The sequence below is a fragment of the Telmatherina bonti genome, assembly GCF_933228915.1.
Source record: "Telmatherina bonti genome assembly, chromosome: 20".
In the NCBI taxonomy this organism is placed as follows: domain Eukaryota; kingdom Metazoa; phylum Chordata; class Actinopteri; order Atheriniformes; family Telmatherinidae; genus Telmatherina; species Telmatherina bonti.
Window position 1 is genome coordinate 28,427,930 of NC_136618.1, and position 27,229 is coordinate 28,455,158.

The 27,229-nt window shown below is 40.7% G+C and overlaps 2 protein-coding genes across 4 annotated transcripts in view; both read left to right on the forward strand.

Annotated features, from left to right (window-relative positions):
- The window catches only part of pld1b (phospholipase D1b), a gene marked incomplete at both ends in the record, with an annotated part of 31,668 nt that extends 31,253 nt beyond the window's left edge, over positions 1 to 415 (forward strand). The window contains one exon of the mRNA XM_079259676.1: positions 191 to 415. Within this exon, the coding sequence (XP_079115802.1) occupies positions 191 to 415 (225 nt within the window). The remainder of the gene's footprint in view (positions 1 to 190) is intronic.
- Positions 416 to 14,200: 13,785 nt separating this feature from the next.
- Positions 14,201 to 27,229, forward strand: part of tnikb (TRAF2 and NCK interacting kinase b) — a gene marked incomplete at both ends in the record, with an annotated part of 91,546 nt that continues 78,517 nt past the window's right edge. For 2 of the 3 annotated variants that reach the window (XM_079259400.1, XM_079259402.1), the window contains 2 exons: positions 14,201 to 14,272; positions 23,867 to 23,932. In XM_079259400.1, the coding sequence (XP_079115526.1) occupies positions 14,216 to 14,272; positions 23,867 to 23,932 (123 nt within the window). The remainder of the gene's footprint in view (positions 14,273 to 23,866; positions 23,933 to 27,229) is intronic. The other variant, XM_079259401.1, reaches the window with a different exon arrangement.

The window sequence follows — 27,229 nt, forward strand, 5'->3', positions numbered from 1 at the left end:
ATTACATGGTGATGTAATTTTTCTTTATTTGCCTTTTTTAAGACCTGGTATATATATATATATATATATATATATATATATATATATATATATATATATATATGTATATGTATGTATATATATATATATATGGTGATTTTTGGAGCCCTTTTTAACACCGGACGCCGTTTCTTCTCTGTGACCCGTACAGGTTTTCCGCTGTCTGCCATCTAGTGATGTCCGTAACATCACGGAGCTGGAGGGCTACCTCGCCCAACCAGGCCTGGACAAAGAGGACCCAGATCGTGCCCGCGAGGAGCTGAAGAAGATCCGTGGCTTCCTGGTTCAGTTTCCTCTTCAGTTCCTGTGCGAGCAGAACCTGCTTCCTCCCATTGGCTCCAAGGAGGCCATGGTACCGATGGAGGTCTGGACCTGAGGAGGTGAAACTCGTCTGTGTGCCTGTGCTCGTCACAATTTACGCTGACGCCATGTTGGAGATAAAGCACTGCATCCTTGGTGGTGTGACTCCTAAAGCAAAATGAACTAAGCAGCTCATCAGCTAGTAAACAATACTGTTTCATTTTTATTTTTATTTCTTATGGTAGCAACTGTTAACTGTAAACATGACTGCTTTTCCCCCCCTGAATTAAATCTCCCAGTGGATAATTTTCACCTGAGACTGTTATATGACAGCAGGAGTCAGCATTGCTTGCTCAGATTTACACCACAGTGAGAGAGGGCGTTTTACAACACTATCAACAGAAGTCAGTTCAGCAGAGATCCAGTTAAATAGAACTGACTTCAGTCAGCTGACCACTGATATAATTAACCTTCAGTTCATATGGCGACTTGATGCCGATGCAGCATCGTCGAACACGCTGAAAACAAAGAGCACTTCAGTCCTGTGTATAGATCTAATGCAGGGATCAGGCGCCTGCAAGGCCTAACCCAGGGCAAAGAGTTTCACGACATAAAACTAAGAAATGAGTCAATTTTCTGCAAACACTGGTTTCTCTAAATAACTGGTAGATGCCGGTGTTATTGGAGTATTTACAAAGAATCCTGGAAATACCTGCATAAGGACGTATTTGATAAAAACTAACCCAACAAGAAAAGCATAATTGTTATCACTTACTGAAAGTGTTGTTGGTGGTAAGTCCATTTTATTGACTTATTTTATTATTTATGATTACTAAAGTTGATTTATAATAATGTTTTTCTGTAGACAGTTATAGATGCCCCTCCAAATGTCGGATTTTGTCCGATGAACAGCTATAAGTATAACATTAATAGCAATGAAATGCAGAGTAAAACTACAAAATGCACATTTTTAAGCATTAAACTAGCAAAGACTTTGCTTTTTTTCACCATCTCCAGCATGGCGTCAGCTGTGATGCATCATCCGTGCACATGAGAAACTTTAAACCTGCACACAGCAGCACATAAGGACAACGCCTTCTCAGACGTGACATGTACACGCAGGTTGTATGAACGCGTACAACACAGGCGTGGACCTGAGGCACAATGAGAGGTCAATCAGCAGAACTCAACTCAGTGCCTGAAACTCTGGACCTCGCGTTTACAAGAAGGAATTGTAGGCCTCCTGCCCCTCACCACCAAGTTATTACTGTTTAATCTCAGCATGCTCCTTCGTTTTCTAACAACACTATGCAACATCAGGGGCAGGGGGGGGGACAGCTAGTCTGGTTTTAAAAGACACTAAAGGGATAAAAAAAAAAAAAAAACTCCATCAGTGCAGAGAAGAGGTTGAAGACCCGGATCAAGATCTTTTTATCTCTCATATCTCTGGTTTTTTTAAAAATATATTTATGCCTGATGGGATGTCACAAGTGCCAAAATTCATTTACATTCCTCATCCTGTATTTTCTATGTTCGGCCTTAAACGACCTGTTTCTAGACTGTGATCTGGTTCCTGAAGTTCTTGGTATATTTATTTGACAAGTTTCTTCACTTTGTGGAAAGAACTGCAGTAATTTGGTACTAGTGATAGTTTTTTTTCCCTCCAAAATTAACTTGATTTGTACCTGAGAAAAATATTAATAACTCGGTCATCATAAGAAAGATTATTTAATAGAATAATTTGTACTTTTGCCTTTTGGACAAGTCTGCTTTTCTTCAGGACGATAATAGAAAAATAATGATTCATATAAGCCTTTTCTTTTTTCTTTAAACTAAAAGTTCATCAGATTTATGCATATTTTGATGTCAGTGCACCAATTTCATTTGGTGCAAGAAAAACATTTTTGTGTACTGGTTTGTTGGTTAAAGTGGCAGGTTTTTCAACCTGCAGTGAGGCTTTTGGCCACTAGAGGGCAGCAGAAGATGAACACATCCAATATCATTGCTTATAATGTGGTTATGGTGGAAACCTCAGACATAAAACTTAAAAGTTGGTGTTTTAGACATGAAACTGAAAAGAGAACAACACAAGCAGGTTGGGAGGCCTTTTATTGATCTGCTCGTTTCTGGAGTTTCACTTTTTGTTTGTTTGTTTTACTTTCTTCTATTGATATTCTGTTTTACCAAACATCAAATTTAAATGAAAAAAAAAAATCTCTTTATACTTACTGTTCTTTTCCATGTTTGTTCTGCTGTTTTGTAACATCCGGTGTTGTAGTCCTGTATCTTTAGTACCAACTTTTAAAAACACTGGTGTCTGCTTTCTACAACCATCATCTCATTTCAGATTTTGATGTTTATTTTCTGTCTGAAGGCTTTGTTTCTATTAGGACTGCTACTTTTTCTTCTGAGTCATTCACTAACAATGTAGCCTGTACTCCTACCTTCTGGTCACACTCTGTCCAAGCCAGTGAAAAATGCCAGATCTTCATTTAAGGATTTGAGGATTTCCTCAGATTTCTTTTGCCAGTAAATAGAAACATGATTACTGTGATACTTTCAGAGTTTTGGCATGTACTTGTGATAGTAACCAACCATATTAGTCTCCCTTTTCAGAAGAAAAAGCTTGTAAAAGCCAGTGAACACTACCTGCTCAACAGCAGCTGCAAATATTAATAATTTCCTTTGGATCTAAAGTTTGTGATTATTGAATTGATTCTGAACAAAAACATAATGTCTCTGTTGATAAAACTGCTTTTTGTCTGCTGGACATGTATAATAAGCAAATAAGCAAAATAAGCAAATTTTCTAAGAAAGTTTGGAGTTGTGGTTTGTGTCTGCTGCCCCCTAGTGGCACAAAGAGGAAACGAAATCTGCCACTCCAAGTAAAGAATATTTTCATTGTTTTGACCAGGAGTTTTCAAATTAAGGCAAAATTTACTGAGATTTCCTAAGACAGCATCAATATTTATCAATGTCTTCCTTGTTGTGCTATGTGTTATCTGCATGAAGCTGCAAATTTGACTCAAAAGCTGTAGCTGACAGAATGACAGCAGCCTGTTGCCATTAAACATTTCAGGTGAAAGCATGAACCTGCAAGCTGGATGGTTTCCTTGAAAACAATTATTGATGCTTAATTGTGTGCCTGTCTGAACCCGAATCTTTACTCTTTGTGGTAAATGGGACCTTAAATGTGTGTGTTTTTACTCTTCCTCTCTACCTCGCTGTCTTTCTACCTCCTTCTCTACTGCTTCTCAGCAGCTCATGTTTTCTGTCTTAATCATTCATATTTGCAGCTGTCAAAGCTCCTGAACAAAACCGAGCTAAAAAAAACGTGAATTGTGTTGCACTCGTCCATCTTGTCTCCAATCAGCTTCAGCTGCTGGGTCTCTATGGAAATGCACTATTTGCACAGACTATTGTTTTCTTCTGGCAACCCCTTAAAGATGATCTGCAGTACCATGTTGTGTTGCTTTTGTAAAATGGTGGACTAAATAAACAACATATAAATGCCTTAAAATATCGGCTCCTGTTGAGACTCTCTTTATCTTTAGCTTCAATTCTTTACCTTTTCATTGGAAATGGATGAGAAGTTCCATTTTTATTTATTTATATATTTTTTTTAAAAAGATTCGGCTTGATTCACCATCCATCCATCCATCCTTCTGCCACTTATCCAGGATCATGTTGCGGAGGCAGCAGCCTAAGCAGGGAAGCCCAGACTTCCCTCTCCCCAGCCACATTTGCCACCCTGCAGGGGGGGGGGGGGGAGGATCTTGAGGCGTTCCCAGGCCAGCCGAGAGATATAATCCCTCCAGCGTGTCCTGGGTCTTCCCCGGGGTCTCCTCCCAGAGGGACGTGCCTGGAACACCTCACCAGGGAGGTCCAGGAAGCATCCTAACCAGATGCTCGAGCCACTGCAACTGGTTCCTCTCTATGCGGAGGAGCAGCGGCTCTACTCTGATCTCCTCCCGGATGACCGAGCTCCTCACCCTATCTCTAAGGGAGAGCCCGGCCACCCTGTGGAGGAAACCCATTTCAGCCGCCTGTATACGAGATCTCCTTCTTTTGGTCACGACCCACAGCTCATGACCATAGGCGAGGGTAGGAACGTAGATCGACTGGTAAATCGAGAGCTTTACCTTCTGGCTCAGCTCCTTCTTCACCACGACAGACCGGCACAGAGTCTGCATTACTGCAGACGATATTCAAACTCCTCCACTTGAGGCAGGACCTGACTCCCGACCCAGAGAGGGCAATCCACCTTATTCCGGCTGAGGACCATGGTCTCAGATTTGGAGGAGCTGATTCCCATCCGAGTCGCTTCACGCTCCGCTGTGAATCGCTCAAGTTAGAGCTGGAGATCACGGCCAGATGAAGCCAGATCAGTTTGATTCTCGTTTATTTATTTTTCTTCTGGATCCATTTAATGGTCTCTTCATCACGATATCACACTTGATTCCAGCTTCCATGTTGGAAAGAGGTCTTAAATCTAGCCGGAGAAAATGCTGTGAGAGGTGAATGATTTCCACTCCCGAGCTTTATGTAAAATATACTAAAAGTATTCAAATATAATATAAAATGCTATCTACTTGTTTTATGGATCTTCATTTAAGCTTCACATGTAGCCATTATTGGCAACAAGAGCTTTTTTTTTCTCTCAAAAGGTCTTTTATTACACAAAGAATCAATGAAATGTGCAATCACAATCAATCAATCAGAATCAATATTCAACTCTTTTGTTTTACTATCTCATACCCAACAAAATACATAATACAAACAAAAAATAAACATCTACAATAAAAAAAAAAAATAATAATAATAATGATAATAAAAAGGTGACTGACAAAGGCTACTCAGAGACAATTATAGTGGATCTCAAATAAATTTTAAAAAAAAAAGGGTCCCACAATTTGTAGAATTTATCTTCTACATTTTATTAATTTAATTTTTGAAGTAGTTTGACAAATATGTGATGCCATTTAACATAAAATGCGCTCTGAACCCAAACTGGTCCCTGCTTCCACCAGAGTTACTGAGAACTGAGGGCTCTGCCTCCTGTTGCTTATAATCAATCATTTTAGTATTTACCAGTTTATTGTTTTCAGACATTTACGGCAATAAGGACGGACAAGTGAAGCAACTTAACAGAATAAACAAAAGTACACCAGCACAAAAATAAAAACACAAACCACTGCATTGCTCCTATTCAGCATTCAGTTACACACCACACATGATTAGTTGACAGTCAGCCAGCCAAACATATACTGGTCCAGTTTATCCAGTAAAGAGTATGTCACTCTCTTATAAACAACTAGTTTTCCATTCATCATAGGGTGGTTGATGCTTTTTTCATTTTTCAGTGTCTTAATATCCATTCGGCTGTTGTAAGAGCTAAAATCATCCATCTTTTCTGACAACATGAAGTCCTGAATCTCCATGGTTGATCCCAACATGAACGGTTTTGCAGAGATTTGAATCTTTTTTTTTGCAGGACTTCGGACATAATCTGATAAATATTATTCCCTCAGTCTTTAGGTGCTGGACATGACCACAGCAGCATAGCAGCACCACTTCCTCCATATCTCCAGCAAGAGTTTACTGGTATTAAGTAGCAGTTATGGGCTTGTTCTGGTGTCCAGTGCCATCTATGTATTACTAATAAATATATTTATTTACTTTTAATTGTTACTTTGGTTCCTGCAAATTTTCCTCAGTGACTCAAGTGTTGATTTATTATTACATGGGGTTTTTTTTCAAACGGATCAATGATAGAATATAAATGCTTATGAAGCTAGAAATAGTTTAAAAAAAACAAAAATAAATTAAAGCCATCTTAAGTTTGTCCTTTCAGTCACTCACTTTTATTTTATCTGCAGATTTTCTCCTGTGAATAAGAAGCAAAATTTTGACAGAATGACAGTTTAATCTCCTCACCAATATGGAGGATGGGCTCTAAACTGGTCAACAAAGTTGCTTTGTTCTGATCCTTCACGGCTGATGTGGGAAAGGTTCGAGGTTGTGGTGTTTTCCTTCATCAAACTAAAAAAAAACATGTGCACCTGATTTATCTCACTGATATATTTGTTTACGACATTTCAGATGAACCCAGCTATATTTCCTCTGCAAAAATGGTTTTTGTCGATTCCCTGTTCAGATAAAAGCCACCAGGTTATCAGTGTGAAATGACTGATAACGCTTCAACCTTATTTTCTCATGCAGTTCCTGCACCCGCCTCTAGGTGGCACCACATCAACATGGGAATCCTGGTAAAACGTGAACAGCAACTTTTTCCAGCTTTGTTGCATCGGTTTGTATTGCTTGTATTTTTATTTCCTGCTTCAGAAAGAGTTTTAACCAGATCCCTGAACTCATCTTTGTGACTGAATGAGAGTAAATCTCAGCAGCAGGGTTTAAAATCTGGCGGTGAGGACCAGATAATACCTGTGGTTCTTGAATCACCTACTTAATCCCCACAGAGAGGCCACGGCTTGTTTTCCACTGGTGGCTTGTTGTCTTTGTAGTATTGTTAAGTGCAAACCCTGCAGTGAGATTGAGAGCACAGTTTGTTTGTTTGTTTGTTTATTCTTGTTCATTCTGTTAGTTGGCTTTTACATGTTTAGCATCATGTTCATCCAGGGGAATCCCTTTTTGTTTGTTTTGTAATAGAAATTAAAGCTGCCCCCCCCAACATATTTATGAAGATTTGGTTTCCTTTCCTTTGGTTTCCACTGGCTGGTTCCAGAGAGACACAATACACTCCCAACTTGTGATGTAATAGACAATGTTCAAACTTTAGTGCAAATCATACTCTACTGTTTGATTTTGTGCTTGTGTTGTTCTCACTCAAATGTAAGTCGCTTTGGATAAAAGCGTTGCTAAATGACTGTAGAATAGAATAGAATCATATGGAGAAACACTGATGTAGACAAAATGTCAGCATATGATTTTAAGCATGACAATATTATGAAAAGGCCTCTGAAGTCTATTTTAATTAACATGCACAACATTTCACAGAGCACCTATCAGACCACAGATATTTACAAAGAAGCTGTTTCAAGAACCCTTAAAAACTTTCATCCTCCTAATTGTATTATAGTACTAATAGTATTATTAGTAGTATAATAGTATTTTTCTCAGGCTCGGGCATCTGGTCAGGATGCCTCCTGGACCTCCCTGGTGAGGTGTTCCAAGTACGTCCCTCTGGGAGGAGACCCCGGGGAAGACCCAGGACACACTGGAGGGATTATATCTCTCGGCTGGTCTGGAAACGCCTCGGGATCCCCCCCGCAGAGTTGGCAAATGTGGCTGGGGAGAGGGAAGTCTGGGCTTCCCTGCTTAGGCTGCTTCCCCCGCGACCCGACCCCGGATAAGCAGCATGAAGATGAAGACATTTCTGCCACTGGTTTGGTCCAATTAGCTGGCTCCACCCCGTGGCCACCTGCTGGTTCAAAGCCAAGGAACTGGAGCCACTGAAACTCAAAGGAAAAAACAAATAACAATTATACCATCACAACATAAACTAAAATGCACTTTTTTAAGAATAGTTGTGATGCTACATGAAACTAATGTCTAAGGCAGGGGTGTCCAAAGTCGGTCCTCGAGGGCCGCTGTCCTGCAGGTTTCCCATGTATTCCTGTTCCAACACATCTAGCTTCCACTAAATGGATCAAACAGCCAATGACGTGCACAACTGATTAAGCTCTACTACTAATTAATTTGAATCAGGTGTGTCTGAGCAGGGATACATAGAAAACTTGCAGGATTCTGGCCCTCGAGGACTGGAGCTGGACACCTCTGGTCTAAGGTCTTCAAATTAAATCCTGGTTGAACAAAATCTAAATGTATGTGTGATGCATTTTGATATTAGTGTGGCTGTAGACACAGCCATCACATCTTTCTTCATTTAGGTGCAGGTTGCTTATGTCAGTATGCAGGACTTTTCCTGAACTGACCTGTATCATTAAGAAGAACGTCCTCAGTGCGTTTAAACTTTTAGAAATTCAACATGAAGGTTTATCAACTTCTCTGATAACCAGCTCAAACAATCAACAAATCCCCCACCATGCAGAGAAAAGGGAAAAAACTGACCACACGCAAAGACAAATAGATCTGATTATTTCATATGTGCACTGTGTCAGAGTACAGTGCAGTGTGACTTATTCTTCAAGTTTATGCCTTTCCAGATGTTTGCTACAGTCCTGAATTGTGCAGCAAAAGCTGCAACGATTAGTCATCTGATGTTTTTGTGTCATAATTTCCGCAGTTGCTCCACAACTCATCGTCCTTGTGATGTCCTGTGTGAGTGTCTTGTTGTGAGCTTAACCAGGCAAGTCGTGACTTCTGGTGCTCATAAACAGATGTGTCCCTGTAAGGGGGATTTGGATGGGAAAGTGGGCCATCTCTGTCTCTGATTATCATGATATATTTCTGTGTATAAAAGCAGAGATGAAGAAATTAGCTGACTTCCAGAGCCGTGATTAAATCTTCCCGGTTTTTTCAGCAGGAGTGCTGAAAATACTGACACATATTCAGGAACTCAACACACTTGAGAACTTGTGATCTATATGATTCTTTAACATTTTTTAGGAAAACAGCAGATTTTAAGTTTTAATCTTTCTTTTCTGGACATTTAGTTTTAAAAAACTGGGGGAAAAACAGAGGCAATGAAGTTGTCTGCTGATTCATGGCGACCAAATCAGAAAAAAATCTCAGTGCGCCGTGACACACTCGTGTACCGTGATGATCCCATTTCACATAAGAGGTGTAAAAAGCAGCTCTGTGTTCAGCTAAACAGTCCAGGTTTCTCACAGTGTAGATGGAAAGATCATAAAACGGCTTTTTCTTCTGTTTATCTGATTTCTATTCAAGACACTTTTACAAGACGACTTTATTTTATTAATATAGACTTAAAAAAAAAAAAAACTAAAAAAAAAAACATTTTGGTTTGTGGTGCGCCTTGTGATTTTTTTCCAGTAAAAAAAAAAGTTTGATTTGGCTCAAAAAAGTGTTGAAAAACACTGAAAACTCCAAACAGTCTAATTCTGGGTTGTTGGTTTTACAACAGGAGGTAACAACTAGTTAAAACAACTCAGTTAACTCTGAGTTAACTCTGAGTTGATGAAAAGACTCCATCAATCGAACACATCTGGACGACTCACTTGTTTTGTTCCTCAAGGCAACTTATCAAAAGGACATTTATTCAATAACAAAAAGTAGTTCCTTCATGTGTACTACAAGTAAAAGCAATCTACACTAAAACTGAGGCAACATATTTGAAGTTTATATCCGATATTTAATATATTTAAAAAATAGTACAGTGAAGTAACCTTGGCCTGTACTTAAAAGTGTTAGTATACTACAGACCATTTACTTGTAGTGTGCAAGTAAGTGACAAATACTTATCTAAATAGGAAAATTTCTAATTTAATAAAAGTATATTTAAGTATTCTAAACTAAACTAAAATGTGGACTGGAAGTATAACTAGACAATAAACTATACAGATGAGTTCACTTACTTACTTGAAAGTGTACTTTTTGTAAACTTATGTTACCTTATAAATGATAATAGTACTGGAACATCAGTTCCAGGTCAGTTGTGGCAAGTTGACGATCAAATCAAAGTTGCACATCTTGCTGCATTTTGCACAGAAAAGGTTTCATCAATAACTACATTTAAATGTGAAGATGGTCAAATCCCAGACTTTAAGTCTGCTGCAGGAAATAAAGATGTAAGAATATTGGCTTTTGTCGTTATTTACATGGATTAATTGGTTCCTGACGGCTCTTCCATCGCCTGTGTCTACACAAGCATCATATTTTTTATGTATCAAACAAATGGTTGCCTTGGAAACATGCCGCGCAGTATTGTACAGATGACTGGCACCTGCAATAAATTAAACCAGAATGTGACAGAAAAGTTTTTTCTCTCTGACAAGAGATGAATTTTGGCAAGTTATATGTCATCTGAGGGTATTATTCACAAAAATAATGAACTGAAGGATGAAACAGGAGCGCTCAAACGAAAAATGATCAGGGAATGACGAAATAACACAACAAGATGTGATAGGTGATTACCCGATGGAGGTTCCTGCGAATCATTTATGCCTCGATGTCGACTTTCAATAAACTCCACAGCTCAGATGATAAACTTTGAGTTGCTGGGTCTGAAACTGCCAGTGAGTATGTTAGTCTCGCGAAGTATGTTACCATGGTAACTGACTCCAAGTTTCCTTTAACTCTGCCTCAACTAACTCTCACTTAGGACTGACTAAAAACAAATAAACTACTGGTGCACAACCTTTTCAGGTTAGATGAATAATAATAATTAAAAAAATAAAAAAATAAAAAATAATAATAATAACAATAATAATAATAACAATAATAATAATAACAATAATGATAATAATAATAATAATAACAATAACAAAACAAACTAGTAAATAATACTGACAGTGAACATGATTATTCAACAGAAGATAGGGTTTCTTTGGGGTCAGGGAGAGGGCCATATAAACAAACTGTGTTTTAAAACAGGACTAATTCAACCATGGGTTGAATGTTGCTGGAAGAAATAATCATGTAACACAGTGGGAACCATTCCTGTTTCCCAGCTTTACTGGGACCTGTTGCAGCCATAAAATTCAAAATGAGTAAATATTTACAGACAACAAATCAAGTTCATCAGGTTGACCATTAAATATCTCATCTTTGTCAGTGTATTCAGTTGAATACAGAATTATTAGAAAACGCTGTAATCATGGTGTTTATGTTTAATTACTTGATTGGAATGGGTGTTGTACGTTGCCATGAAGAAAAAAAAAGCCACACTAATTGCTGGGTTTTTTTTCTGCTTCAGGCCACAGTTGGCTTGGCACCATATCACACACTGGGGCTGTATTTTGACATGAGAAGCCTTGGTAATGACATGGGCAGTGCTTGAAGTTGCCAAGCTGGGAGCAGTGGAAGAGTTTCTTGGGAAGGTTGATCAAACTTTGTGTAGGTTCTCTTCATCTGGGTGTGTCATTTCCCTGACAGGCTTTAACCCTCCTAATGTCAAGGTGTTGCAGCATTTTACAGGCCCTGTAGACGCAAAGACGTTTTAGATGGAATAAAACTAATAAAATGAAACTATTATGTGATCTCATCTCAGCTGACTCCACATTAAAACTCATATAAAACTCAAAGAGCAGTGTGTGTTTCATGCAAATCTCTTCAGAGCTTCTTCTGTCTTTCATTCTGAAGCTGACAAAGATAAATGTAAGCAAATCCACTAAAAGGCCGAACCGAGCGCTTCCCAGTCAGTGATGCTTGTTTGCTTGGGGCTTCTAGGCCAGGAAAGCCGTTTATATTAGCATTTTAGACGTATCTGTCCATGGAGTAAACAAGCCAAACGTTTGAATGGATATTCCACCAAGCTCAGTTTCCATCTTTTGTCTGCACCATCTTCACCATGTGCAAAGGTTTATGGGTGCTTTAAAAACATGGAGGAATGAAAGGCTAAGTCCTTACATGGAGCCTGAAGTTGAAAAAGTTTTGTAAATTTGCATCCCAGAAGTGTATTAATTATCCTTCCTTGCCTTTAAAGAAGCACCTGAAACAGGGGTGTCAAACTCCAGTCCTCGAGGGCCGGTATCCGGCAGGTTTTTGTTGTTTCCCTCGACCAACACCGCTGATTCAAATCAAATGGATCCAGCAGCTTCTTGTCAACCTATTTATGAGTTTCTGTCAGGCGTGTTGGAGCAGGGAGACAACAAAAACCTGCAAGATACCAGCCCTCTAGGACTGGAGTTTAACACCTGTGACCTAAAATCTCACTTTACAGTGTCCATTCAGTGTCTTTGTGCTGATCACGGATTCAAAGTGTTCAGGTCCAAATCATGATCCCTCCACCTCCATGCTTGACAAAGCACAAGGTGTTTTTACTGAAATGCTGTGTTTGGTTTCGTCCAAATATAAACTTAATTATAAAGACCAAAAATCTCCACATTTAGCCTCATGTGTCCAAAAGACAGTTTCAGATGTGTCTTGATTTGTTTACATACAAACCTAAGCTTGGCTGCCATTTTCCTTTTTAAGAGAGAAGAATCTTTCTACTGCGATCTTTCTAAATAAGTCACTTCTTTCATGGTTTTTCTGATTGTACTGTTGTGTATTTAACATGGTAGGAGAGCCTGAGACGTACGGTGTAGTAGTTTTTCAGTTTATCTGAGCATTGCATGGCCTGACCTTGGGCTGACCTTGGGCTGACCTTGGGCTGAACTTGCTTGGATGACGACGCTTAAAGACTCTTAAATGATCTCCGCTTATGAAAAGTGTTTCTCACATAGAATAATGGACTTAACCTGGTATGGAAACTGACTTATAGCCCTTTCCCAGATTAATGGACATCCACAATTGCTCCTCTAAGATCTTGCAGATGTTTTTCCTCTCTGTGTAAATAAGGGCAAACTGCAGAGACATCTGTTTTCATAAATGTGCTTAATTTAGGCTAAATAGCTATCATTAATAAAACTTGGAAGATTTTGAGTTAGTGCAACCTTAACCATATGGATAGAAAACCATTAGTAGCAACAGATGTAATATTTACATCCAGATGGTAACAAGAATACTCTAAGCTTTTACTAATTCCTCAAGCCAAAGATGAACCCTTCTTATGTAATGAATGAAATGAAAAATTCTTTATTAATCCCCAATGGGAAATTCAATAAAGGGAAATTCAATAAAGGGAAATTATCAATTGTTAATTGTATTTATTAATTATTATTATTATTTGTATTTAAAATTTTATTTAATATTCTATGTGTTTTGACTTAGTCTGGAGTCTTTTAGGCTACATGGCAGGCAGGCAGACCCCAGACGAAGCAGATGACTTTAATGTCTTCACATTAACGTCCATCTGATGTGACATTAAGACACACATGATGCTTGGTAATGGCCCATGACAGTTTTTAAAAAGGTATTTTGACACCTGGGGAAATATAGGACATGAGGTTTTCCATCCTCCTGCGCCCTTCACTGACAGTCCACATCATTCCTGTCAGTTTTCCATACAGGAGTGGATATATGTGACTTTTCTTCTCAGTTCCAGTCCTCAGCCCCCCCGCCCTGCATGTTTTATAGACAACCCTACCTTAACACCTAAATGAAATAAAGGTTCGTTAACAGGCTGCGAAGAACTTGATGAGGAAGTTCAATAATTTGACTCAGGTGTTTTGGAGGATCTAAAACATGCAGGGGTTAGGGTTAGAGGGGCCTGAGGACCTGGATTTGAGAAACACCGTGTTAAGGTGTGTGTGTGTTCGTCTGTGTGTGTGAGAGAGAGAGACATTGTGGGCGTCTCTGTCTGTAGCGCAGCCTCCTTACAGGCCACTCCCGGGAAGCGCGCTGCTGTTCCGCCACCCAGACAGACAGACAGACAGACAGACAGACTGACGGACGGACGAAGTGTGTTCGCCCTCGGTGCGCCTCAGCTGCCGCGCGCTCCTCTCCTCTCCGCGCGCCATCCTCAGCCTCCTCCTCCACTCTTCAGCTCGGGGGTCGACGTGGAGACATGTAGCACCGGATTCCTGGCTTGGAGCAGCATGTAGCACCTGGAGCTCCGCGCACATCGCCTCCCTGCTGCGCTCCTCCACCTCCTCCTCTGTCTTCTCTCCCTACTGGAGCTCTCGGTCCTCCTTTCGGGAACAGCATCGCCGGCGCAGGGATATTTTTTGGGGGGGATTTTTTTTGGGGGTGGGTGGGGGGGGGGGGGGGGATTTTTTTCCCCCAGGCCTTATTTTAGAGGAGTGTGTGTTCGTCCCCGCCGCCCTGCACCTCTCGGTCGATGGTCGTTGAGGAAGCTTCCATCTTGAGTCCCGTATCTACCGAGAGAACCATGGCGAGCGACTCCCCTGCGCGGAGTCTGGACGAGATAGACCTGTCTGCACTACGGGTAAATGCTTCTCTGTGTATGGCTATGTGTGTGTGTGTGTGTGTTATAGGTGCTTCCTTCTGTGTGCGCGCGTGCGTGAGGAACACCTGTCCATTGCACTTTCTCTCCTCCCCTCTCCTCCCCATCCTTCCCCATCTCTCCCAGCACCGCAGATGAATCTCCCTGCCTCTTGCTGCTTTTTTTACCGCCGCTCGAGCTCTGGCGCGCGTGCACGTGCTCTAATCCTTCACTGTGAGTGCACGGGCGAAGTGTAGTCCTCGCGCACAAGCGGTCAGCGGTTGCGGGAATCTGACATATCAGAGTTGGGATCATCTCACCGACACTCTGCTTGTTTGTTGTTGATGTTTTTTTTTTTCCTGAACAATTGGGACGTGATGTAATGAGGCCCTGAGCTGCGGCTGCGTGCGTGCGTGCGTGCATGCATGCGTGCATCCAAACTCATGCGCGTGCGTCAGGCGGCATAATAGAAGCCTCTGTCTGTACTATGTGGGGCAGATGTTAAGCTGCCTGCTCACTGACAGCATCACTGCACACACACTCACACACACACGTGCGGAAGCCTTCAGACACACACACGCGCGCACTTTTTCCCTCTCCATCTGTCTCGAACACACTCACACACACGTGCACACGCTCACACCGGGAATAAAAGCGATGATAACCCGCAACAGGAGCGAGTTCCGCCATTTCGCGATGTTGTGGCGACAGCGGCATCGCATCACGGCGGCTGCTGCTGCGCGCGCGAGCGCGTCCACGTTGACATGAAACGTGGAGGAAGAGACCGAGTAGGAACGTGTGTGTGTTAGCTTCCGTGTGTGTTAGTGTGTGTGTCAGAGAGAGAAGTAACTGTCTTTATACTCTCGCGCAGGTATGAACTTTGTGATTTCAGGACCTCAGAGGACACATGGAAGTTGCTCTCGCTCTCTCTCTCTCTCTGTGCGTGTGTGTGTGTGTGTGTGTGTGTGTTTTCTGCTGCTTCTGCAGCTATGTTGTACCTGCTGCAAGGCATGGATCGAGTCTGGACATGATCGACCGGGTGGGACTGCATTTCTGTGTGTCTTGTGTTCACTTCACACACACACACACACACACACACACACACACACACACACACACACAGTTGGGGGTACAAATAAAGACAGAAAGATGTTAGTGAATTCTGGACAAGATGTTCTTGTTAAAGATGATGTCTCCCTCTGTGGTATTACAAACTGAAATGAGGTCACCGAGGACGGAGCAGACATTTCGGCGTGATGCAAAGCCTGTTGTAACACACACTTCCTGTTTCTGTCATGTCCTACATGATCTCTTGCATCGACTCTTCATGCACAGCGTGCAAACAACTTGAACCACTCAGTTTTCTTTGAATATTGCAAGTATTACGTTAAAAAGATGCATTGATTTCTTGAAAGACAGATAGAGATACAGAATATGATGCACAAACAGGGTTTGTACAAAGTTTGAAAATCAATATTTGGTCTGAAAACAATCATTCTGAGAGGGCATCTTAGACAAGCTTTATTGTCATTTCTATAAGTTGTCTTCAGGAATAATTCTTCTTTGGATGTTTCTGCATTTTGCTGTGTTCTCTGTTAAGATGATCACACACAGCTACAATTATATTGATCTCTTGGGAGGATCCATCACTCCATCAGACCTGTTGTCACTGGTTTTCTGTCTAGTTTTTGTGTCGTTCGACATACTCAGCCTTTTTCCCCATTTTCCTTCCTTAAAGACACACTACAGAACTTTTGCAATTTTCTCAGTGACATGCGTTCTATTGATTTTTAATCTGGCATCCATTTTGTATCCTACCTGTACTGTGAAAGCTCCCCAGCCAGCAAAAACCAGTCTTATCTTGACTTTTGTGCTGTTTCTTCTCTTCCTTCAATGATTTTTGATTGCGTTTCTTTGCTAAATCAGCCATTTTCTGTATTCAAAACAGCTGGTGTGTTTAAAACTTTGCTAACTATTGATGGACATTCATTCATTTTCCAAACCGTGTAATCCAATTCAGGGTCGCAGGGAAGCTGGAGCCTATCCCAGCTGTCCTTTGGGCGAAGGCAGGGTACACCCTGGACAGCTGGCCAGTCCATCACAGGGCATTGATGGAGATTGTAAAGTGAAATTTGGATATAATGTAACAGCGTCCCTGAAGAAAAAGTATATTGAGCAACTTCTGAGCCACTGGACCCTGCTGGGTCGTGATGCCTCCAGAATTGCCCAATATATGTCTCTGTCCCATCAAACAAGTCTGGAACGTGGAGTTCTAAGGTCGGAAATGTACGTAATGCATCTTTAAGATTGGTTTCTTGATGCAACCCTTCCATAGAAACCACTTTTGATGAGGCTTCAGAATGTAAACTAGATCAGTGTTTCGCAACCCTGGTCCTTGGGGCCCGCTGCCCTGCATCTCTTAGACCACATTCATATCAGTCTTTTTGATTAGAATCCGAGTCTGTTTGCTTGGAAAGTCCGCTTCGTTTGGGGAAATGTGAACGCGTCAAAGGAATTCTGATTCAGACCAAAGAAGAGGACTCGGTTCGCCTACAAACGCAGGTCTCGGCCTGTTTCACGCTGACCAAATACAGGAAGCAGACAACAAAAAAGTCACTTCCTGCATTCCAAATACAACATTCAGAACCAATCATTCTAGTCAAACATAGTCAATATGGATTTATACTCACGTGGCTTCTGGGTAAGGTGGGTTATGACATCCACACACATCTCTTTGTGATAGCCGTCAGTTTTTCCACATTTTCTGGTAGTTTGCAAAAGATTAGTGTCCCAATTAGCGAGTTTAATCATGATGGATTGAAACGAGTCAGAAACTCTGTCATGGTCAACATATTGTTTGCCTTTTGTAAAGCATCTTGACAGCTGTCCACCTCCATACTTTCTCCTTATGTAGCAGGTCATGCAGCAGTTCCATAAGTGATTCCAAGTTTGTAATGAAACAACCATAATAGTTTAACAGCCTCAAATAGGAATGTAGACCAGAGGTGCATCCATAATGGTTGATATCCTTAATGGTGCAGCGTGTTGTCCCCAAGCATTAGTGCTGGAGCTGACGCAATACTCAATGTGCCTTGTGAGCAAATTTATGTGATTGCTCCTCCATGTTCTTCCACATGTAAATCTGATTTGGGTCAGCTTTGCGATACTTTTGTCCCTTACTCTGGCAATAAAATAGGTCATCAGTAAAAATGAAGGCGATATTGCTCTGTTGCCAGCAAAGGATTTACCTGAAAGTCTCCACACATCCACACACCATTGTCCTTTTTTGGCACCAAAATAATGGTTGTCGCTAAGTCGTTGCTAGCAGCAGGCTTTAAAACCCTGTTGTTAACCAGAGCAATAGAATAGGATAGAATATAGACATTGCACCAAAGACTTCCTCTCATCATCCAGTGTACGGCTTGAAAACTGTGTCAGAAGGATGGAGTGGAAGGCGTTTCATGAACTTCCTGTAGACCCTGTATGATATGAGTGATGCTCTTGGTCCTGTGTCTATCTACATTTTTTACAGAAGGTCCTGTTAATTTGGCTCAAAATACCTTTTAGCTTGGAGTCGATGTTTCTACTGAGGAGTCCCTTGTGCTTTCGCTTCCATGCATGACTGTATGAACTTATTTATACTTTCTGTGTTTAAAGTGTCTTTTCTTTGTTTAGTCTTTAAACTCTCACAAACACAAACACACAGTCACACAGTGTCCTGACTATTTACTAGAACAGATGTGTTACCGTTACGACTGAGTTTTTGCACTCTACAAGCAGCCTTTCGCTGATGAGCTTCTTTTAGGCCTTATCCATATTCAGACTAATTTTAATGGCTTTTTCAAGTGGATTTCTATGAATTATTTAATCTGAGCTGCTTTATTCTTTAATCCACACATAGGCCTGTCTTTGAATGTGCTGTTGGAAGGATCTTTTAAATCACAATACTCTGCTAACTCCAACAACAATAGTAGCAGACATGCTGTCTTTTTGGTCACGTTTGTGGAACTGAAATGTTTCCACAATCACCAGAGGCTTGGGTGAAAAAATGTGGTTGGTTAGTCTGTCCCCAATTTTCTTGTGAGTTTTGCTGCCTGGCTTCACAGGCTGTAGAAGACACAGTAGGTTAAATGTCTCTGGTGCTGTTACACAGTTGATCCTAGTAGGGTTATGGTAGTCAAATCGCTTGGTGTAAGAACGTCATTACTCCATGCTCTCATCAAACTGAGCCAGTAACTCCAGCCATGTTGTGGGTCGTCTCTGTATAGCACTTCTTTTTCACTAATAAATCACTAATAAAGTTTGTCTTGCTCATTCACCATATCGTGCTGGTCACTTCCTCCTATCCATACTGTTAAAAATGGTGTGCCACATGATTAAATTCAGCTCTCACAGCAGATACATCTGCACACCGGTACCATCTAACACCTGGTCTGCTGGAGGCGTCTGAGGAAACAAGCCTTATAAAACACTCTGTTGTGAGCATCTTAGGTCAATCCAGATGTCCTCATCACCACTAATATCATGCATTTTACCATTTCACATCACTGGATAAAACTGATTGTGCTACAGTCTTATAGCAGCTAGAAATACACTCCAGATTACACGGTGGGATTTATCCCCTGAGTTAAGAGCCTGTTTTTTTATGCTTGAAAGAGTCATATGTTAGTGTTAAATGGCTAAACTGACAAAAAAAAACATGCTCCTCTGAAAGTGCCTGGGTATAAGGAGTAGACTGAAAATGAGTAAAATGCAGCCAATGTTAAAAGAAAATATTGAAAGACCTTAAAAAAAACTGGAGAACTAATGGTGAAGACAGATTTAAAAGATTACCAGAAAATCTGGCTCGTTAGAAGCAAAAAAACTGAGAAAAAAAAGAGAGATGGCTGAAGATTTGCACAGTACGGTAGTTTGACCCGTCTTCGCTGTATGTCAGATCGCAGCTGGAGTCTTTATCCTCCACACTGACAGGCTGGATGGTGAAATATGTCAGAATGTGAGGTAAAAGTTCTGCGATCGCTGCCATTGAGAGTGGAATTAATAGCTGTTTGAGTGTCACATGAGGACATAACCTTTGTTATGTCACATCCTTGGTGATTCATTCAGGAGGATGAGGAGTGTCTTAAAGGAGAATCCACTTTTATGACCAAACTGGGTTTTAACTTATTAATTCTGGTCCCTCGCAGCTTCACTGCTGGCATGTTAGATGTGGTGTCATGACTACAAAGCTCAACACGGGAGCTGAATGAAGAGGCTCAGCCACTGTAAGCATGTTAAGCACTGTCCCATTCAAATAAATGATGAAGAATGAGCAGAAAGCTTGTGCAGTTCACACCGTCATCTGCAGCTGTTGTGTGTTTTTGTAAAGACTTTGATGTTTTTGTGGCTGCTTTTAGTCCTTGTGATTGTTGTAATCTCTGTACATCTGTGTTGTGTTTGTTTGTGGTCATTATTTGCTTCCTTGTGATTGTTTTAATCTCTTCAGAAGCTGATTGGTCTCATTGTGGTAATTGCAAGTCTGTGCTTGTCTTAGAATCATGTAGGTGTATTGTGTCTCCTAATGGCTGTCTCTCAATAGTCATTCTGTCTCTTTTTGCTGTTTTTCTGCTATTTTATGTCTCACTGTGTTTGTTTTTTACTCATTGGTTGTGTTAGATCAAAATATAGTCATAGTGTGAATTTTTCATTGTTTTCATCCCTTTACAGCCATCTTATCTTTTTGTGGTCAAACTGAACTTTGGAGCAGACTTGTTGTATTCCCTTGTGGTCTATTTCTTGGTGCTTGATTTTATGGTTCTGTCATTGTGTCGTATCATTGTGGAGTTGTGTTTCTTGATGGTTGTTGGTGTCACTCTTTGGATAATTTTTTTAACTTTGGGAGGCTTTTTTTTTTTTTTTTTTAACTCTTATTGCATGTCTCAGATAATCTTATATGTCTTGTTGCCATGGTATTGGGCCTCTATGTGGTTGTTTTGCATCATTTCCCAACTTTTGTCCCAAATATCTCCTTTGTCTGCTTCTCCTCTTGTCGTCTCTGTGGTCATTTTCCATCTCTGTTTTGGTCATTTAGCATTTTTTCAAATAGTAATCTGTCCATTTATGGTAAATTTGTGTCACTTTGCATTTTATAATGCATTGTTTGTCTTTTCTTGGTCATTTAATGCCTCACTGATAAGTGGCAGGTGAGGTCAAAGAACTTACTTTATGAGCCTCTGAGTCTGTATACAGTTGGCTTATTTACTAATTAATCCAGATGTGCTGCATGAACAGAAGCTCACTCTTTCTAAGGTGACTCATGCCATTTCATCTGGTGTATCAGCAGTATCAGGTTTAAACATGTGAAGTGTTCAATAGTTGAACCAGAAATGGAAATGAAAACCCGGAGCAACGTTTACATATGAACTAGTCCCCTTTTTTTTGGATACTAACTCACTCACATGCAAAATGACCCTTGATCCTGTTTGCTTTATGCATATAAAGCAGTATGTACAGAAGCTTAAACCTAAACCATTTGTTTATTTTTACTTTTGTTTTGGGTTTCATTATAATCTTCCTTTGATTTTCTAATGTTACCTGTGAGCTGGTGAGTAGGATGAGAAATCTACAGGAATAAAAGCAAACATTATGACACTTTTACTTGTTATTTTTTTTAATCAAGATGATGAAACTTTTGAGCAAAAGGAAAAAAATGCAGATCTGCCAACTAGGTGTATTCAGTATAGCGATGTAGTGACCAATCACTACCAAAGATTCTGCTTAATCATTGGTGGTGATTAAGCAGAAGATGAGGCTTCTAAAAACCAGGAGCTCTGCAAAAGTTCTTGCTTTGTTTACTGGGATAAGAAGTTTTTTTAAAATCATTATTAATAATCTTAATTGTTTATCCAAAACTGGACTCACTACTCGAATGAACTTGTAAGTGTGAAATCATGCTCCCTACTGAGAAGCCATAAAATCGCAGGGAGGCTTCTGTTAAATTTAGATCCTTTCATTTGCCTTCCTCCTCTCTCCTTGCTTCTTTTTCCTTCTTTTTTTTTTTTTTACTTGTAGTCTGACAGACAGGAAGAGCTGTAACAGGTGAAGAGGTGTATATGTACGTGCACGTGTTCGTGAGCACATTCAGCTTGGTCCTTGAGGATTAGATGTGCTTTGGTTTGACCTTGAGTGAAAAGGAACGCTGTTTTTTAAGCTAATCCCTTTCAGAAGGCTGCACTGTAATAGTCCCAGCACTCTCCTGTGACCCACTGTATGCTAATGCACACACACACACACACACACACACACACACACAGAGACTAATACCAAACACACACAGGTGTGCTTTAAGATCGACATCTGTGTTTTGGGAGGTTTACTGATTTTTAATCAGCTGCAGAGGAGATTAACTCCTGTGTGTTCTTGTGCATATGTGAGTGAATTTACCTGCTAACCTTTGTGTTTTTATTCTGCTCTGGTTTCCTCTGTCATCATCAGTGGTCATAAACTGTATTGAATTAATTAAAACATGTGTCAACAATTTTTAGATCACAAGACAATGACAGGCTGTTATTGTAATAGCTAACTAGCCAACTAGCTAGCACCATTACTGTGATTTCGGTAAGGTATACAGAAAGTCTGCCGGTTGGTGGAACTGGCTCAGGTGGTAGAGCTGGTTGTCCTGCAATTCGAAGGTCGGGGTCCTGCTCCTCTACGCTGTAGCACCAATAAAAGTAGAGAGTTGTGTGGGCATCCGTTGTGCCATGTACAACCCAATGGGGCTCCGTACCTTCTCGGTAGTTAGGATTTGATGCGGCAATCCCCTTCAGGGAGAAAAGCCGAAAGAGGGTAGTCCTGATTAGCCATGGCAGTTCTCGCAGCTTGCTCTTGACCCGTTATTTGAGCTGAACTTTTTTGTTACTATTTTGAACTATTGTGTGATTGGCCAGAAAGTTGCAGTGGGTGTAGTTAATGAGGAAAAGAAGTTGTAATTTTTACTTTTCTGCTGACGCAGAAGGTTTAGCAAAGTTTACAGACTAGTTTGGAGAAACAGCTGACTGAGGAAGCACAAATATCTATATTTAAAACATATATGATGAAGTCACAGAGACCGCCACGTGCAAATCCCACCGTGGAGGAGGTTTCTCTTAAAGTATAAAATGCCCTGGTCAAAACCAACCTTAAAAAATTAAATAAATTTCCCCGAATTTGCATGTTGTATATGCTGGCCTTTAGCGTTGTTCTTCTTCTACACATTGATTATTTTTTAAATGTGGGTCTTCCCTTCTCTGTTCACAAGAAAAATCGCATCTACACGCCACTTTACACAAGTAATATATCCACCTACATGAACACGGTGTGAATGCAACTTTTTCTTCATAGGAATGATATTTTGTCACAGCTTTGTGGTGAAGGAACTCAGTCAAATGCAACAGCGAGGTCCTGAACATATAAAAATTCACACGCCATTTTTCTGTGACAAACTTTGTTCCCAAAGGTCTACAACTAACCCAAGGTCTAAGGGTTCAGTTTTGTTGGGAGTCAATAACATATTCCGATGTTTTTCTTCTTTAAAATATATGTTTTCTAACTGTATAGTTATATGCAAATGTGTAAAAAGTCTAAGCTTCACCATTGGATAGAAAGAAAGAGGTGTGTCTTAGTATATTTTTCAAATTAAAACAAGGGACTAGTGGCTATCAATTTGATGTTGTAGAAAAAAAAACCCTGAAAAACAAAAAAACCCCAAAGTTTTTCAATGCATTTGAGTGAAAATTTTTATTCTGGATGTTTCTTTAAAATACATAGTTTTTGTGCTCAAAAAAGCACTTTAATGTGTATAATAGGTACAAATGCAAAGATGAATCATATCAGGAAAGACCTGTTTGGGTGTAAAAGGTCTTAATCTGGAGGCCAAACTTAGTGGGTATGGTACACCATTAACACTTTATTAGGGACAATTATTGGCATCAATATATTGAACAATAACACTTCTATTAAGTACAGTGGTGAAATCAAACCAATGACTTTCTGATTCTAGAAAAAAAAACTATTCTACCTTTTAAACCAGTCACCCCTTCCTTCCTTCCTTTTAGGAAAAAATAAACATTATGTTCAAATACACTCTGAAATGTGCCAGATTAGAGGGCACACATCTCTTCAGCAAGTAGCCTTAAACTGATTTCTTTTTTTACTATCATTGTGCTAATGAGTCAAAAAATCTTGTTCTGGAGTTATGTCATCCTAGAAAAGATGTTCAGGAAAGGACGAGGTCTGTCAGAATACCCTGCATGTTAAAACAAAGACCATTTAAGTCTGACAGGAACAAGAGTCTGGGAATGGTGAGCTGGAAGTGAGAACAGGTTGAAATGGTCACCTATTAATGGAAGAATAACTGTGGTGACACAGGGTGGCCTTACAGGGCAAAAGTGCAAATATGCAACACTCAGTCTATGTTTGAGTGTGTGTGTGTGTGTGTGTGTGTGTGTGTGTGTGTGTGTGGTGGAATACCATGTAAAAATTCCTTCATCCTTCTGATGTTCTGTTAAAGCAATGCTATTCTCTAATGGGCCTTTCCCCCCTCTAACCCTCCTTATTCACCCATACCTTCATCTCTTCCAGGACCCGGCTGGCATCTTTGAGCTGGTTGAACTGGTTGGAAATGGAACATATGGGCAGGTCTACAAGGTAAGAATATTTACATACATCTATAATTTTGGAAAATGAAGTCAGGGGTCAGGGGGATGTTCAATAAAGGGATAAAAGGTCTCAAAAGACATGATTTCCGATCTTTGCAAGGAATGAGACCAAAAAAACATTTTATATAACGTAAGATGACTAAAATCCACAGATAAACCGGTTTAATTTAGTCCTCATTTAAAGGAGGAACTCCTGTGTTTTAGTTTCTAACACAAGCTTTAGCAACTGTGCTTTTCTTTATCTTTGGCTCTAATGTGAACTACCATAAAACTCATCTGATCTAACTTTTTACTAAAACAAAAGTTACTCCGGATTTCACTGAACATGGCCATGCAGGCTGTGAAAGCACAAAACCTGTGTGTGTGTGTGTGTGTGTGTGTGCGTGTGAGTTGTCTCACTTTGAAAGCTATTAACACATTCAGTGAATTGTTTGTGCACACAGAGCTACATCACTCCTGTTCTGTCTACTGGATGCTCTGTATTGATTTGCTGCTTCAACAAGGTGGCATATTCTTTGTAGAATAAATTGATAGGACAAAACTGACACAACCTTCACTTCAGGCAAATGAATAAACAGAACACACACGTTCATTCATTTTCTACACCGCTTGATCCAGTTACATCTGGGGTAGGTCATCTTGCTCAGACAATTTTTTAATGCCAGGCGGACAGAGTGCGATTTTGAGGGGATTTCACCACGATTTTGCTGTCGCAGACCACGCTGCGTCATCGTGGAAACATCGTAGCGTCGGGATGTCCGGTCGGGAGGTCGTGAGCCGTACAGTGTGAGAACACTCACGAGGAAGGATTAATTGCTGCTTCGTTCTAACGATGATGCTGCGACCTCCCGATCAAACTTCTGGGATGTCAGAAATTTTCGCCGGCGCTCGTACAGTGTGAGCGGTGTTACGTCACCATTCTACGTTCGCACCTGCGCAGAAGACACCGGCGGAGCTTTAAACAATGACGGGCAACCCCAACTTCAGACGTGTGCGGTGGACACAGCTGCTAGAAGAGAGATTAGTAGAGCTATGGAGAGAACACGAGGTTTTCTTTTTTTCTTTTTGTTTCAGCGCACAAGACAGCGCACACAACTGCAACAACTTGCTGCCTGCTCGCCATCTTGTTGTCAGGCACGCTGTGGTTGTCATAGGAACTAGGAACCTTTGTTTTTTGTTGTTCACACTCGAGCACGTCATGCCGTCACACACCGACTGACGCCAACAAGTAGTCGTGGTTGTCAATAATGGTGGCTGACAGCAGTCGTACAGTATGAGTACACACGTCGTAGGGTCAAATGGAGTACGAGGGACAAACCCGGTGGTGCAGTGGGAGCATTTCCCCGACAGTCAGATTTCTAAAATCGCACAGTGTCCGCCCGGCATAATTCTGGGTGAAGTGGTTTCTTCGTCCTGATGGTAGTCTGTACATTTTGTAATCATTAACAATAAGAAATGTAGTTAGACCCCTCAGTTTACTGTGAATCTGTAAAAACATCAAAACGTTTGCGCCAAATGGAAGTCGTTCATTTCTTATAATTCGTAAACTCCTTCATGGCTGAGAAAATGCAGGAAGGATTTCGGTTTTCTTCGCCTCCTCCTGCTTAACAGCCGAGAAAGAGAAAATTGTTGGTGCGAACTAGAAAAGCACTTGGAGAGCGCAAATCTCCGTGATGGCCTTTAAAAGGTTCCTGGATCCAAACGATGATCCGGATCACCACCAAAATTACACCTGTTCTTCCTTTTCACATTTCCAACAACTCCTGAAATGTAATTAACTCAAAAAGTTATGGACAGATTTTATCTTGGAACACAAACAGATAAACGCCGGTGAAAACATAACCTCCTTGGCGGATGTAAGAAGCCTTGGATCACGCAAGGAGCAAAACCAGAGGGGGAGGAGCCAAGACAGGGCGCCACTCTCCGATCTTGCTAGCTCTCCAACATGACCTACCTCAGCTTTAAGGGCTGCAGGGAAACTACAGTCTTTCCCAGTGGAAATTGAGGCAGATTGACGTCTGAATATGACTTTTTTAAGCATTTGAGTGTGTAAGCGTCAGTACATAGATGGGAGTACTATGCCAGGCTCTTGAGGAATGGAAACTGAACTCTTTTTTATTGGTTCCTGAAAATGTTTCACGACTGTTCAGTTCTGACCGGGTGGTGGGAAGTTTAGACACAATAAGGGTCATGAGGTCACATGTGTCACTGACTCATCTGAGTATTGTGTAGGCTGTTTAAGTCATTGTTTCCTGTGAGTTGGTAGCCTGTCTGTCTGAAACGGTTTTGGTCATAAGCGCTAATGAACTGTTGTGAAATTGCTGGGTAGGACAGTCAGAGTACTGTCCTACCCAGCAGAGTTAAAACAGATAAGGTTGTACTTGAGGCCTTCTCCTCAATTCAGGAATAATTTTCCCAGTTTAACATAGATGGCTTCCTTGAACCATCTCTCTTCTCTGTTGAAAGCGTACGCTTTATCATACCCAGGTGGGTAAGACTTTAATAAACTTAACGCGTGACATTCCTTTTATACTTATCAGCCGAAACTGCCCACCAGCTTTAGAAAGCTTTAAACTTGAAGTACTTTGATTGTTCAGCAAAACGGATTCTAGCATTTTCCTACACATTGGTGCTGTTTGATGCCATTTAAATGAATCCTGGTCCACTTTCATAGATTGTACGATTCATTTGGAGCAGTGTGAATGTACATTCCCAATGTGGTGCAGACTAAAGACGTGAAATCAGGTCCGCTTACAAGTGAACTCTGCTTGCAGTGTGAAAGCAAATGGACGATCCAGTGAACCAGTCAGAGGCAGTGACGTAGGGTAACATACCAGATGTCTTACAGCCTCTCCTGCTGCTCATACTGGATGGATTTTTGTGAAAACCAAATGAGGTTCACACACCAAAGTAAAATTAGAAACCCCAAGACTGAATCAGTTAGTTGGTGCTCTATTGTTTACATGGAGATAACAAGCTGTTTTCGGTCCAGGTCAGTTCTGAGCCTCAGTTTCCTCTTCTTTCTACTTGGTCAGTGTTGATTATGGGAAATATCACCCCTGACAAGCAGTTGTTGTGTCTCTGTTATGCTGTTTAGGCAGTTTGGTGCGCTTCAGTAAAGCAAACTAAACCAAACGAAGGTGCAAAACGTCCCAGTTCCCCATCCAGTCTAATCGAGTGGTTAAAAGAAAGTCCCGTTTGGTATAAATGAAACTGGACAGTTAAAACTAGTGCTGGCTATATGTGGGCAGAAAACCTTACAATGTCACAATTCTCTTAATGAAAG